At 43.8% G+C, this 15,782-nt stretch overlaps 1 protein-coding gene across 4 annotated transcripts in view; it reads right to left on the minus strand.

The window, feature by feature from the left end:
- The window catches only part of ZBTB49 (zinc finger and BTB domain containing 49), a 32,284-nt gene that overhangs the window by 4,366 nt on the left and 12,136 nt on the right, over nucleotides 1–15,782 (minus strand). For all 4 annotated transcript variants that reach the window (XM_017864583.1, XM_017864582.1, XM_017864584.1 and 1 more), the window contains exons 4-7: nucleotides 13,424–13,470; nucleotides 6,192–6,265; nucleotides 3,608–3,690; nucleotides 3,356–3,517 (exon numbers count right to left, since the gene is read on the minus strand). In XM_017864583.1, coding sequence (XP_017720072.1) covers nucleotides 3,356–3,517; nucleotides 3,608–3,690; nucleotides 6,192–6,265; nucleotides 13,424–13,470 — 366 coding nt within the window. The remainder of the gene's footprint in view (nucleotides 1–3,355; nucleotides 3,518–3,607; nucleotides 3,691–6,191; nucleotides 6,266–13,423; nucleotides 13,471–15,782) is intronic.

A 15,782-nucleotide genomic window follows, 5' to 3' on the forward strand; every position in this document is an offset into this window, starting at 1 on the left:
TTTTTTTTTTTTTTTTTTTTTTTAAGCCTTTGAATAATCAAACTGGACGTGAGCTTACATGCCTAAACTTTGGGCACATTTTCCATATAAAAAATACTGTAGGCCAGGTGAGGTGACTCACACCTGTAGTTCCAGCACTTTGGGAGTCTGAGGAGGGAGGACTGCTTGAGCTCAGGAGTCCAAGACCAGCCTAGGCAACATAGTGAGACCCTGTCTCTACAAAAAAACAAAATAAAAATTAGCTGAGTGTGGTGGTGCATGCCTGTGGTCCCAGTACTCAGAAGACTGAGGCAGGAGGAGCACCTGTGCCCAGGAGGTCGAGGCTGCAATGAGCTGTGATCGCACCGCTGTACTCCAGCATGAGCAACAAAGAACCCCGTCTCAAAAAAAAAAAAAAATTTAAAAAACCAAAAACCAAAACACGACATCAACACATCGCAGTGGCCTTTGCCTTTGTGCTTTCACATCTGTGTTTTGCCCACAATGTCAGGCTCCGGCTCGGCCTCCTTCACAGAGCACTAGAGTGAAAGCATCTTTAGTTTCTGCGTTGTCCCTATAACACACACTTCACTCAGACATGCGGAATTTTGTGAATTAGAAGCTTCACTGCTGCACTTGCTGGCTGCTTCCAACTGTTTGCTGCTCTAACATAAAGTTTTTATATTTTTTCTTTTTTGAGACAGAGTCTCACTCTGTCGCTCAGGTTGGAATGCAGTGGCGCGATCTTGGCTCACTGCAACCTCCGTCTCCCGGGTTCAAGTTAATTCTTGTGCCTCAGCCTTCTGAGTAGCTGGAACAACAGGTACACACCACCATGCCCAGCTAATTTTTGTATTTTTAGTAGAGACGGGGTTTCGCCATGTTGGCCAGGCTGGTCTCAAACTCCTGACCTCAAGTGACCCACCTGCCTCAGCCTCCCAAAATGCTGGGATTACAGGCGTGAGCTACCACGCCTGGCCAAGTTTTTATCTTTCTTTACATTGTTTCTTCAAGATAAATTCTCAATAGTTGAATGACTGAACAAGATGGGACAACCACTTTTAGTATCCCTAATATGTAAAATTTTTAGTCATGACAGAGTTCCCACCAAGAAAGAAGAGTATGGGAGTCTCTCCTTCGTCTTTCAAGTCGAGAGGAGCTTGGCTCCACCTGTGTCCTGTCACAAGGAGGGCACAGGGGAATGGCGCCCACCTCCTGCACAGTAGGTCTAGTAGGGGACAGGTGGGTGGGCGCCACACTGCTGTGGGCCTGCAGGCCCCTGAACACAGGCCTGAAGGCTGCCACCCACTGGACAAAAGGCACGCTGGAGCTGCTCTGAATCAGCAGGGGAGGCTCCCCAGAAGGCAGTGAAACCCCAACAAAGCCTCCCTATAGTAAGCTGCTACTAACTCGGGGAGCCAGGAAAGAGGCCAGCTGGACAGAAATGCATGGCTGCGTAGTGCAGGCCTGTGTCTTGGAAAGCACAGTGAAATGCTGGGGGAAGACAGACAGGGAAGGCAGACTTGAGAACTATGAAGCCCAGCACGCATGACACAGAGAGAGTGCGCAAGCCTGCGAGAGTCTGACACACTGAGAAGCTCAGCATGTGAAACCCTCTCAAAATAGAACTGTCTATATACCCAAGAAAATGGAAACCCCCCCCACACAAGCCTGTGTACACAGATGTTCATAGCTGCTTAGTGTAAGAAGTCGACTACAAAATACCCCGTGTTGTATGAGTCCATGCATAGGAAATGTCTAGAACGGGCAAATCCACAGAGACAGAACCTAGAAGACTGGCAGCCAGGGGCCCGGGCTGGTAATGGGGTTGCTAGTAGGTATAAGGCTTTCTTTTAGGGTGATGAAAATGTTCTAAAATTAGATTGTGTTGAGAGTTACACAACTTTGTGAATCTACCAAAAACCACTGAATTGTTCACTTTAAATTGGTAAATTTTATGGTATGGGAATATTGTCTCAAAGCTGTTAAAAACTGACCCTGTCACATAACATTCCTGCTCTCTTCAGCTCTTCCCCATCCCCCAGAAGCTGACCTCGTCAGGGTGGGAAATCAGGGTTAGTGGGGCAGGGAAAGGGCAGAACCCTAAGTGCAGTGAAGGGGACAGAAGGCCTCACTTCCTCCACAGCAGGGTCTGAGCAGCAGCAAGTCCTAGCCGGGGAGGGAGGACAAAATTTACCTTTAAATCAAGTTCACAGTTGTGACAATTATTTGGAACTGACATTTTAAATTAGTGATTTGAGACTACATTACTGATGCTTTGAGATGAAGCTCTCGCTGTCACCCAGGCAGTGGTGCGATCTCGGCTCACTGCAGCCTTGGCCTCCTGGGCTCAAGAGATCTTCCAGCTTAAACCTCCCAAGTAGCTACGATTACAGGCACACGCCACCACGGTAGGCACCTACATTAGTGATTTAAAGTGATGAAACTTCACTTTCTAAGAGTGATCAGAGTGGTCATGGAGTTGCCTAAATCTGTATCCAGAAGATCTGTGTACAATTTAAATGGAAGGACAAAAACCAAGTTTCCTCTGGTTATATGCAGAAGTCCTGCTGGTTTCAGATTCCAATTACAATTAGAATGAACCCCTCTGAATGGTGCCCTGAATCCAGGCTCCCTACAGCTGGACTCTGAGCATTTCTTATTTGGTCTAAACAGATCATCATCGAACTTGTTGTCACTCACAGTTTTGCCCATGATTCAGTAAGCACCTCAATTACCTGTCATGGGTACACACACTCCGTCTTTAGAGGCCATGTGTATAGGAATCCTGGCTCCAACACTGTAATCACAGGTCATGAGCGACCTGACCCTGAGTCTCTGTGTCCTCATCGGAGCAGTCAGGTGCCCTGAAACCAGAGGCCGCCAGCTTTCCACTCTCCTCCCGGAGGCTCACAACAAAGTATCAAGTGCCCACAAGAATAACCTCTGCTCTGTAAGTCTGTGATCTATGGAAGCTCACCCTCTGTGCTCAGCATGTGCTCCTATGTTCTGGCGGGACTGCCACTCTCCTTCATGTGTGGCCACATGTCCTGCTGTCCCCCACTTTCCCAGCCACCCTCCCTCTTCCCATCTGGACCAGGAGCCCTCAGCACCTGGGACTTTGTCTTAGTCATCTTTGTATTGGGAGCATTTAGGACAGTTCTTAATACCTCAAAGACAAGCAGCAAATGCCTGACACACAAACGCAGGAATGAACGAGAGATCATGTGAGGCAGTAGAAAAACAGCATTGTTCCCATTTTACCTCGGAGAAAACAAAGGGCTCATCCCAGACACACAGTCAGCTAATGAGGGCTGGGGGACAAAGTGCTTCCCACACACGGATGACTAGGGGACAGCCAGAAACCCAAACTCACCGCAGGCAGAGCAGCTGTAAGGCCGCTCCCCCGTGTGCCGAATTCTGTGCTTTACTAACTTCCTTTGCATATTAAAAGACTTTCCACACTCATCACAGGTGAAGACTTTATCAGCCGTGTGTGTCTTTTTGTGCTCCTTCAAATTACTGAAGTTACTAAACCCTAGAGAAACCATAACAGGTGTTAAGCTGAAGGACAGAGAACATTTGAATCAGAAATCTTCAAGAAGAAGACGAAAACACTCAGCTGTACCTCGACCACAGATGTCACACAAGTGTGGTTTTTCTCCTGAGTGAATAATAATGTGACGTTGGACGTCGCCAGAGGCTGCAAACCTAGAATGTAATTTGAAAAGTCAATTAAGAGCCTTTCCACATTACTGTGGGTCTTTATAACTGCAAACTCTCTGAGGGAGGAGATACCTGCTCCTGACATTGCTGCAGAAAGGAATCTGAACTGGACTGGTTTCATCTGAAACGTGCATGGAAAAAATCCTTTTCTATTTTTTTAAGGACAGCAGAACATGATGCAAGTGTTTTGTTTTTAAAGCATTTGTTTCTACCTGATTTCATTACACTTTCTTCCTCAGTTTTACAGAGCACAAGATCAGATACTGTATGGTTTAGCATCTCTACCTTAGGGGCTACAAAGAGAGAGAAAAAGGAGTCTCACCAGTTCAGAGCCGAATGCCCCTTCCACCCTTGCAGTCTTGCCAAGGTTCCTGGGGTCTCATGGGAGAGACCCTAGCTGGGTGGTGCCAACCCAAGGAGGGTGACCTTGAGAGAGCCCAGAGTGAGTTCTGCCCTGGTCTAGCCAGGTGTGACCCTTGACCCTTGCTCTTTTCACTATAAAGTAAAATGCAAATGGGAGCTCAGAGTCTCAGGGACCAAGAGGTATGGCCGTCACCCTCCACTGTGAATATCCCCAGAGAATAAGCTCTCCTCTTTCTGAGCCACAACAGAGACGTATACCTGTCAGTCCTAACATTGAGAACAAGGGAACTAAATGAAGAAAGGGAACCAGCATTCACTGAGTGGATGTTGTGTGCAGGTGATCAGTTACATGTTTAACAACCATTATCCCACTTAGTCGTTCCACAACACTGCCAGACAGGCACCTTCACCCCCACTTTCCAGATGGGAAAACCAAGTTCTGAGGCGGTTACTAACTTGCCTTAGACAGTAATTCCAACCCAGGCCCTCAGATGTGGAAATCTATGTTCTTTCCTTTCCACTACGCCTGATAGCAGAGTTATGTTATATTCTGAGGAAGACGCTGCATATAGACCTGGTTTTAAATACATGCCTTGGCCAGGCGCAGTGGCTCACGCCTGTAGTCTTAGTACTTTGGGAGGCAGAGGCGGGTGGATCACCTGAGGTCAGGAGTTCGAGATGAGCTTGGCCAGCATGGCAAAACCCCGTCTCTACTAAAATTACAAAACTTAGGCGGGTGTGGTGGCACGTGCCTATAATCCCAGCTACTTGGGAGGCTGAGGCAGGAAAATTGCTTGAACCCAGCGGGGTGGAGGTTGCAGTGAACCGAGATCGAGCCACTTCACTACAGCCTGGGCAAAAGAGTGAAAACTCTGTCTCAAAAAATAAATAAATAAATAAATAAACACATGCCTCACTTTGAAATGGAATTCAGCAGGTTCAGATTTCAAACACCATGCAAAATGAGACACACAGGTGCCAACAGTGATGTGACGCCATCAGAGGCAGCAGGAGGTCTATGCTCCTAGACATCTGGAAGGAGCGGCAGATGCTACTGGGCCCTGAACTTGGCTTTCAGCGTTCAGGCAGCTACAGCAGAAAGGGAGACGTGCTGCCTGCCGCAGCTTTCGTTTGTTTTCTACCATTGGCAGAGACAATGGTTTTCCTGAAACTGAATCTCGAGTTGCTTCTTCCTCGGCTTTCCTCAGCATGTGCTGAGACTGAATATGAGGACTCTGACTTCTAAATGACCCCAATGACTATCTCTTGCCCCAAGATGCTTCGGTATGAACCTGTGAGAGGCAGAGACTCTGTACTGTTTATTTTTGTGGACCCATATAGCACTTAGCATACAGCAGGTGTCGAAAAAATGTTGAGTCAATGAATGATTACATAAATGAATATAAAAGCGATGTAACCAAGGTGCGTACGGAGCTTCGTAACTGGTATAGTCCTGGCTGATGCCTGTTGTTGTGCCAGCAGATGATGGAGTATGTGGCCTGACTGACGTACAGCCCAAGGATGGGAAGGAGGGTTGAGGGTGCCAGCGTGCACACACAGCAGGGGAAGAGCTCCTCATTTATACCATGCTGCAGAGGAATCAAACTGCCACACACACTGACCTCAAGAGTCAGATTCTCTTTCGCCAGGTCAAAATCCTACCCACCCATCAAAACAGTTTCCTCCTCCCTGGGGCGGAGCTCCCACAGGCTGTTACAGACCCACGGCTTGTGGCACCTTCCACCGTCTCTTTCTCTCCTGAAATCTAGTCACTCGGCTGGCAAGTCCCATCTCCCCTACTAGACAGTCACCTCCTTGGGGTCATTAATCTATTATATTTTCAGAGATATTTTTAGAATGATGAAAATTTTAGTATAAAATAATTAAAAACCCCATTTCCTTTTTGCGACTCCTGTCCCAGATTTTCTTTCTTTGAATTTTCTATTATTCTCTTGTGTGTCGCGTGCAAAGCCAGAAGGTTTGAATTTACCTGTGTTCTGCAGTGGCAGGGTGAGCCCACATGTGGCTCATCTGCAAGCCACCGCTTCAGAGGACACTGACTGCCAAAGACACTGAGACTAGACATGCTCCCTTCCACACGGAAGAACACGCCCAGCACTGACCTCTTTCCACAGATCTCGCAGATGTATGGTTTTTCACCAGAATGCCGTCGTAAGTGAGTCTGCAAGTTACCTGCCTGCAAAAAGAGGAAAAGAAGAACACGCCAATAATGAAAGTTTTTGGTTTTTTAAATTATATAAATTCAAAAGGAAAACTGACACATTTAGCCAGGTTCTAATTCAACTGCCAGAAGATGAGCCACACACAACTCAAAAGAAGCCATAGGCAAGAGGATGAGGAGCAGCCAGAGTGCCTGGCCACCTGCTGCACATGGGATGTGTCTCCACCCCGTCCTCCATGTGAGCCCTTGGCTGTGTCCCAGCTCAGGCACACACTATGCAGCACTTCCCTCTTAAACAGCACCCTGTGGAGGCTGCTGTGGTGGTCGCCAAGCCTGGACTTTAAACAGGCCTTGATGTATTTTACTTGGGCCATGTATTTAAAATACCATTTAAAACAAACAAAAGCACCACACGTCCTTATTTCAGTATTATTTCTTTCTAAAAAACATACTTTTGTTCATAAACAAGGGAAGATATTTCCAAAAAGTACTTCCTCTGGCAAGTACACTTGGTTCTTTCTGACAGGTTTCTCAATTTTACCTTTGTGCAAAAGTGTAAATCAGGAGAATCACGGCAGCCTCTCAGGTGCAGGGCCACTGTGTTCCTAATTTCTGAAACTAGCAAGGCTTTGCGAAGAATAACACTGAAACGGGGATCATCAGATGGATTTCTATGCACTAATCAATATCAAATTACCTAAAGTACAGGGAAATTAAAACTGCAAATGCCTCAGATATTTAAAAAGCTACTTGCTAATGTTTCAAATTAGGATTTGGAAAATCTTCCACTGCTGTAATTAATAGTCTCAACCTGTTATTTTCCCCATTTTAATCTTGTACAGTGTTCTGTTGCAAAACAAAGAAAAAGAAAAAAAGGAAAACCCACTGAAATCAGGTAATACACCCAGCGGTAAAAATAAGCAGGTGTCATGCACAAGATAAGCCAAAAACAAGAATGAATATCAGCCAACTAACACATGGGGCTTTTTAAATTTGCAAACTGTATTTTAAATAAAATGCAAAGATTGATTAAGATCTGAAGATGAGTTTGATATCGACTGGTGAGTGAAAACTAGGAATCACAAGTATTAAAAAATGCCATCTGACTATATAACGTGAAAGATTCACCACGTCTATCAAACTCTGGGGAACAGAGTTGGACATTACATTTAAGAATATGATAAATGTGGCTTCGAAAAAACTCAGGTTTATTTTCAATAACCAAAGAGAAAGAGTTTGACAAGACTTTGGAAAATGTCCAGCTTTTAATAGAATGGCTACTAATAACAATAAAACAAGTATCAACAGCAATATACATTTGCTGAACCTCAAATGAGGCCTTTACATGCATCATCAAATTAACATCTATTTTCTTGAGATAAATAATACAACTAACACTGTATTCAGAAAAACTGCACAATTACCATTGTATTCAGATAAATAAAGTAGTTGGCCCAGTTACATGGTAGAGCCAGAAATTAATATTGGTTGGTGTGAATCTAAACTCCTCTACTTGTGGGGAAACCTTGAGGACGCACAAGTTTCTATGAATGAAATAGTGTGTTTTGAATATTTAATATGACAGTTACTTTGCCACTCGGGAAACACATACTGGAGAGTTAAAATAATACACCAGGGTTTTAAATTAGTCACTTGCAAATTTCAGAAAAGCTGATCAGTTACATAATAATCAGAAATAGCACCATCTGCTGAACTGTTAAATTAGAGCCCTCTTGTTTTTGGTTATTTTGTAAACTATGTATTTGGAATGAAATGCATTCTGGGTTAATTCTTAGCAAAGCTGCATTTTCCTTTTAAAATAGTGGAACAATTACTTGTTTTCAAAAGAAATATAATCAAATGATCTTCCATTTAATATTTTAAGTGATAGAAAAAACTTTAAAGTGTTCTTTACCTATTTTGTACTAGAAACAGGCAATGAAAATAATCTTTCTCCCTGATTAAGGAATGCATATTTCTGATAAATAATATAAAAGCAGATTAAATAAAACTAATGGAATGAGCCATGCAAAAAATCCAATAGTACATTCAAATAATTTATTCCAGGTTACACAGCAAACTCAGGCCCAGATTATTAGAGCTTTAGTCAATATTTTTATTTCTGGTAAACTTTTGATATATTCTAGTACTGCATGCACAGACCATGTCTTAGAAATCATCTATAGTTGTGTCCATAAAAATTCTAGCAAGTAGGCCGGGAGCAGTGGCTCACGCCTATAATCCCAGCACTTTGGTAGGCTGAGGCAGGCGGATCACGAGGTCAGGATATCGAGACCATCCTGGCTAACATGGTGAAACCCTGTCTCTACTAAAAATACAAAAAAAAAAAAAAAAAATTAGCCGGGCGTGGTGGCAGGCACCTGAAGTCCTAGCTATTCAGGAGGCTGAGGCAGGAGAATGGTGTGAACCCAGGAGGCAGAGCTTGCAGTGAGCTGAGATCATGTCACTGCACTCCAGCCTGGGCGACAGAGCGAGACTCTGTCTCAAAAAAAAAAGAAAAAAAAAATTCTAGCAAGTGGTATAAAAGCTATCATTTATTAAGAACTTACTATGTATGAGGCTCTTTGCTAAATTGTTGCAAAGAGTATTTAACTTAGTCAACACAATGTCTTGTAAAGCAGTACTATCCATGTTTTACACATAAGTCAACAGAGGCTCTGAGAGGTAAGTAACCAGCCTTGGGTCATAAAATGGGGACTGGATTTACTAATTCAGGTTTGCCTAGTGACTCCAAAGTTTGGACTGTTAAACCTATGTTAAAGATATTAGCAGTAAAGGAACTTTGATCCTTTCTAATACCATTTTAATTCAGATGGAGTTAGAATTTTAACAGAAAACTCTGCTGTAGAGAAGAATTAACATCTGCCTTGAGCAATTTTTATAATAAACTCCTTCTGACAGGTACTTGAACCTCAGTACTTCAACATGAACAGACCCAGCATCTATTCCCTATCATGAGCACTCTTTCTTTTTTTTTTTTGAGATGGAGTCTTGCTCTGTTGCCCAGGCTGGAGTGCAGTGGCCGGATCTCAGCTCACTGCAAGCTCCGCCTCCCTGGCTTATGCCATTCTCCTGCCTCAGCCTCCTGAGTAGCTGGGACTACAGGCACCCGCCACCTCGCCCGGCTAGTGTTTTGTATTTTTTAGTAGAGACGGGGTTTCACCATGTTAGCCAGGATGGTCTTGATCTCCTGACCTCGTGATCTGCCCGTCTCGGCCTCCCAAAGTGCTGGGATTACAGGCTTGAGCCACCGCACCCGGCCCATGAGCACTCTTAACGGCAGTTGAGTGTTTATATAAAAAAAAAGTCAGGAATCGTAATCATTTAGAGATAAAAGAGATCCCAGATCTTAAAAGTCAGTTAACTCAGGAGTTTCAAGACTTTAGGACTTCATAAAGCAATAAAATTAAAAAGAAAAAAAAAGTAAGGATTAACATAGAGATATCACTTGAACAATAACTACTATTTTGATAAAATGTCATTTAACAGTAAAGGTGTGGGAAATACAACCTCAGAGATGAAAATGTAGTAGCTTGGGCAAGGCTCATTAAGTGTCCTTATTTTTTGTGTTTCCACCATGGATGGATGACACTGTCACCTCTGGCATGAGTCCACATCAGCATCCTGGAAACGCCTCCTACAGGGTAATCCTGCAGAAGGCACTAGCACCCCCGGACTTGGGCAGACAGCTGGTAGACAGTGCTGCTGGGAGAGTACTGCCTCTCAAAACCCATCTCTCTGTACCAGCTGCCCAGTGTTCCTGTTTCTGCCTGCTTGGAGGAACAAAAGCAATCCTACTCCTCCACCCAAAGAGAGCTAATTAACGCCACATTTTCTTGCCTGTTTCTCATAGGACAAGCACTCAAAACTTGTCCCTCTTTTGGTTCTCTCCAATGCCCTCCCAACAGTCCATGTTCTATGCCACAGAGGAAACATTTCCCTCTGAGTGTGACTCAGTCATACTCTAAAGTATGACATGACTCCTCCTTGCAGAGATGTGGACATAAGACAGTGTCCAGTCACATGGACAGATGCAGCTTCTGTGGTCACTCTAAGATGATGCTAACTTCCTTATGCTGGCATGCCATACTCATAATGCAGGTTGCAGTTAACTTTTTTAAAAAGACTAACCCACTAAATACTAAATTCTCAGTAAGCAGGATGAGACATTCTTATTTGTAAATGTTTCTATACAAGAGCATTCCAATCCCCTGTAGCCACAAACATTTATTCTAGTTCATTACAAGAAAATAATGTTAGGCATACGGTGGAGGGTGGGCCAGCGGGTATTCTTTACCATGCATCCCTATGCAGACAATCTGACTGCTTTCTTGCCCCAGCATGCCAGGGACGCCAGGCTTGCCCAGTGCCTGCTTGTCTGCAGGGCTCACCTAAGCAATCTCTCAAGCATTTCATGGTCTCAGGCTGTCCCAAACACACCTTTCAGGTAGAAAGGACTACTGCCTTTTCTTTGCCCACATTGTTCCTGTAGATATCTGTCAGCAGTTCCAACATTTCACTGTACTCGATCATTTACGTGTCTGTTTCTTCCTCTAAACGCTAAGCTCCTGGAGGCCATGGCCATTTTTGTCCCTGCTCCCAGTACACAGCAGAGCTCACGGACAGCATATGGACACTGTAGGTTTGCAACAAACATTAGAACAGTTCCTTGTTCACCAAAACTCATACTTCACTCTGAAAATAAAGCAGCAATATACAACTGAAAACTGCCACTACGTACGACTCTACAATCATAGAAACCTAATAAAAGTACACAGACGAATACAGAAGGGAAGGGTTTCTGGATTGGGCAGGGCTACCCTTGGTAGGATTTAAGAGAGCAAGTGCAGGTCAAGGGTTATAGTGGTGGTTCTCAACCTTGGCTGCACGCCAAAATTGCTGAATTTTTTAAAAATACTGATACCTGGCTGGACATGGTGGCTCACGCCTGTAATCCCAGCACTTCAGGAGGCTGAGGTGGGTGGATCACAAGGTCTGGAGTTTGAGACCATCCTGGCCAAAGTGGTGAAACCTTGTCTCTACTAAAAATACAAAAAATGAGCTGGACGTGGTGGCACGCACCTGTAGTCCCAGCTACTTGGGAGGCTGAGGCAAGAGAATCACTTGAACCCAGGAGGGGGAGGTTGCAGTGAGCCCAGATTGTGCCACTACACTCCAGCCTGGGCGACAGAGCGAGACTCCGTCTACACACCCACACACACACACACACACACATACATACACAAAACCAAAAAACAAAAAACACCAATACCTGAGCCCCACTCCAAATCACAGAATCAGAACCTCTGATGTGGGCACCAGGGATCTGTGCCAGGAGAGAGGAGTGGATGTGGACTGCAGTCTGACTGAATGTCTGGTTTTAATTTATACAGTCAGCTATGAAGAGTCAGAGAAGGCATGAGAAGGATGGAACTTTGACTCTCATCATAATTTGAATGTATAAAGGACTTTCAGCTCTAGTTTTTCATTTCATTTTCCCACTAGTTCCATGAAGTAGTATTATCCCTATTTTAACAATTAGAAAAATGAGGCCCAGAGAAGTCGCGATTGCTAATTATTCATGGTCATAAGTCCGAGTCTCACGCTTTTCCCATCAAACCAAAGCTGCTGAGATGAAAACGGGGTGGGGGGGTGGGGAGGTGCCTCAAAAGACCAGCATCTGGGGTCATGAGGACAGACAGGACAGAAGAAAGCGGATGGCAACAAGGCAGGGAATGCTGGCATTTCCCGAGCGATTACAATGTGCCAGGCACTGCTCTAAGGACTTTCCATTATTACCTCATTTACTCTTCACACTCTATAGGGTTAACTAATCTTGTTACTCATGTTTCACAGATAAGGAAACCGAAGGGGCAAAATGTGAACTTGCCCAGAGTCACAGGGTAGTTAAGCCTTGACAGAGGCAGAGTTCAATTCTAGACTGTCCAGCCCCAGAGGCCAAGCTGTGAACCTCAGACGAGGCTGGCAGGAAGAAGTGGGGGCTCCTCAAGAATGGCGGCCGGAGGGACGAGCACTCAGCGCAGCTCATCAAATCCTTCCTGAACACCTGCTGGCTGCTGAGCATTCTCCTGGATGGGAGAGAAGACATGGCCCCAGGCCCAGAGAAACTAACCGCCCAGGGGGACACAACCCAACCGAGTAGGCGATGAGAGACCATGAGGACTTGGTGAATCCCAGCAGGTAGGGAGTCAGAGAGTGGGAGGGTGAAGAGTCATTAAGATGGTAGGTTTCGGTGTGTGAGAAAATGGAACTGACACCCTCAACAGACGAAGAGAAACTGGAAGAGTCTGCTCTAGGGGGAATGCGAGCAAACACGGCGCTTGCCATTTCCAACTTCTGTGGGGCCTGCCTCCCAGCTCCAGAGGCATGCACTGCGGCCACACGATCTACCATGCTGTGCGTGAGACAGTCATGCCAGTGACTGTGCCCTGAAGAGCCGCGCCCTCACGCCCTGGAACAGCTTCCGTCTGCTCTACCTCTGGAAGCCCAGCGCACTGCACATGGCAGTGAATAGTTACCTTCCGTTTGAGAGAGAGTAGGTTCCCACAAGCTATTTTCTAGAAAACACTGGGTCTCTAGATTTCTTTGTGTCCCATGCCCAGCACAGTACCTGGCCCATGGGAGGGTAAAACAAATGTTTCCTCAAGGAGTGAATGACTACGTGTCCAAATGACCTTAATGGAGGCCAGCTAAAGGTAGCAGTCAAAACGGAACAAAACTTGTTTCATCTTTTTTCCAACATCCTACAATCTACAGTCCCAACAAGAATAAGGAGACTACTTGTCTTCAGCCTATCCCAGCACAATGTGCAGCCTCCAGGTACACCAAGCTCAAGGTGGTTTACTATGAACTTCATTCACGAAACGGAAGACATATACTAAGTCTGGACTCATCCTTAGAAGGGGAAAAAAGTATTGTAAGAATTCACACAAGAAAATGCTACTTTTCTCTCAAAGAACTAGAAATTTGTTTTCTTGAAAAGGATTTCTCCTGATTTATTCAGAAGTCTTTAAGTGACAAATATCATCAGAGGCTTCTCTGACAAGTACAAAAGTATGTCTTATTTCCAATTAAAAAAAAACACTATGTTGCAGGTTTCCAATTATTAACAATAAATAAGAGTATTCCCACCTGAGAGAAATGTTTCCCACAAATGTTACATTCAAAAGGTTTCTCACCTAAAACAAAACAAAACAACAACTTGTAAAATCATTACTAGTATTTGTTCAATAATTTTTTGTTTAAATGACCTCCTATGTAGTTTCAAAATGGCATTACATTCTGCATCCTAACCGTATGAAAATGGGGACTGTCTACTTCCTTATACCTCTCTCTTGCCTTTATTTCTACACAGAGATGATAAAAGTAGTATTTTACTCTAAAAAATAAAACTGTTCTCCAAACAAAACATATGTTAAAATCAATGTATCTATTTGCATCCAGAGCAGACCCACATTCTGGAAGCGGTCTTTTCCTGTGGTTGAGTTTTCCTGCTGAACAGCACGATCCTGCTCACCTATTCTTCAGCCTGACACCACCCAACCACCAACCCTAACAGACACAGGGTCACTTGTTCACACCACACAAGGTATGAGCACAGAGAGCCCCAAACACAGTGGGACCTCCTGAAGCATGAGTGTCAAAGGGAAAGAGCCCCTCACCACAGTCTTCCTGCCTTGGTTGCTCAGGGGAGAAAGTAGGATTTCATTTCGGGAGATGTGCTCCTCTGCGGACTTCTTTATCACCTCTAATTTCAGTTGACTAAGTAACTGCACTTGGGGATAGAACAGATTGTAAGAATGGTACTCTACTACAAAAAACCACAGCTGTTCTGAAATGTGGCCCATAGAACATGATCTGGAGTTAAAACCACCCTCCATGGTACTGCCTTTAATCTATATAACACTAATGAATAGACTTTGAACACCAAGAACCTCTCATTTTCTCCATTTCCCTGAAATCAAATGGTTTCATTAAGATCTTTAAAAAGTAACAATAATGTTTTCCCTTCCTACTATATTGTTGGGGCTTGCTACCTTGAAGAAAGCAGCTTGCTAGCTTTCTGGGCTCATTCTAGGATATTTTTATTTTATTTTATTTTATCCTGAAAATGTCTAATGGCTTCCTTGACCCTGAATAATTATATTTACATTATTAATTAATAATAAATAATAATTACATTAATTCTCTATTGCAATAAACTAAACTTCTTTTATGTCTGAAATTATTGCAGGTGACAGATAATAAGTTAAAGCCCCCATAAGAAATATAAGACTTTGAAAACAGAGAGAGGTCACCAGTTACTAAGACTAATAAATGACCAAGGTTAACAATCCTACTCCCGTAGGCCTCAGACTTCTTGGCCTCAGGACCCCTTCACACTCTTAAAATTGAGATCCTAAAGAGCTTTTGTTAATATGGGCTATAGCTATTGATATCTACCATATTAGAAATGAAAGCAGAGTGATCTTTAGAACAGGTAAACACACACTTCACAGGCCACCAGGGTGAGGACTTCATCACACATCATGTAGCTTTGGGCAGACTAACTGTACACTCATGAGAGGAGGAAAAAGCAAGTAACATCTTAGACAATTTTGAAAATAGTGTCGGCCTCACAGACCCCCAAAAAGGGTTCCCCAGACCATACTTGGAGAATTGCTGCCCTTCTTGGTAGAATATTTATGTCCCAGTAAGCATCTCTGCCATGAATGTATCTGTCATTCAAAGAGGTTCTCCCAGAATAAACAATTTTTGATTCCTTTAAAAGCTAAGCAGGTAAGTTTCACAAATAAAAAATTACAGCCATCAGGCCAAGCGTGGTGGCTCATGCCTGTAATCCCAGCACCTTGGGAGGCCGAGGTGGGCAGATCACTTGAGGTTAGGAGATTGAGACAAGCCTGACCAACATGGTGAAACCCTGTCTCTACTAAAAATACAAAACAATTGGTGGCATATGCCCATAGTCCCAGCTACTTGGGAGGCTGAGGCAGGAGAATCACTTGAACCCAGAAGGCAGAGGTTGCAGTGAGCCGAGATCATGCCACTGCACTCCAGCCTGGGCAACAGAGCAAAACTCCATCTCAAAAAAAAAAAAAAAAATTGCAGTAATCATTAGGCTGTAGGAGATTTAGGCAAACAGAATGATCTAAAGTTTTTTCAGGGCAAAACTAAGTCTGTGATATTGCCTTCACGTGTAATAATTTTGAACTACTAGTGATAATAACAGTACTTTATATTCAAATGCACTAAAATGTATAAAGGGCTTTCACAATTATCAAAGAAATCTCCAATACAAGGTAGTAAAATGCAAACTGGGAATCCATAGTGATAACGAAGGTCACATCAACAAACACAATTACACAAACACCTTAAAAGCAGTGTTGTCGAAGCGTCCTGTTGCATGTTATTTCTCAGGCCTATAAGGTAATTGTTGTTCATCTGTAATGTGCTATTAAACTCATGTTTAATTACAGGAAGAAAAGTAATA

Source organism: Rhinopithecus bieti, unplaced genomic scaffold, assembly GCF_001698545.2.
Source record: "Rhinopithecus bieti isolate Rb0 unplaced genomic scaffold, ASM169854v2 scaffold_75975, whole genome shotgun sequence".
NCBI lineage: Eukaryota > Metazoa > Chordata > Mammalia > Primates > Cercopithecidae > Rhinopithecus > Rhinopithecus bieti.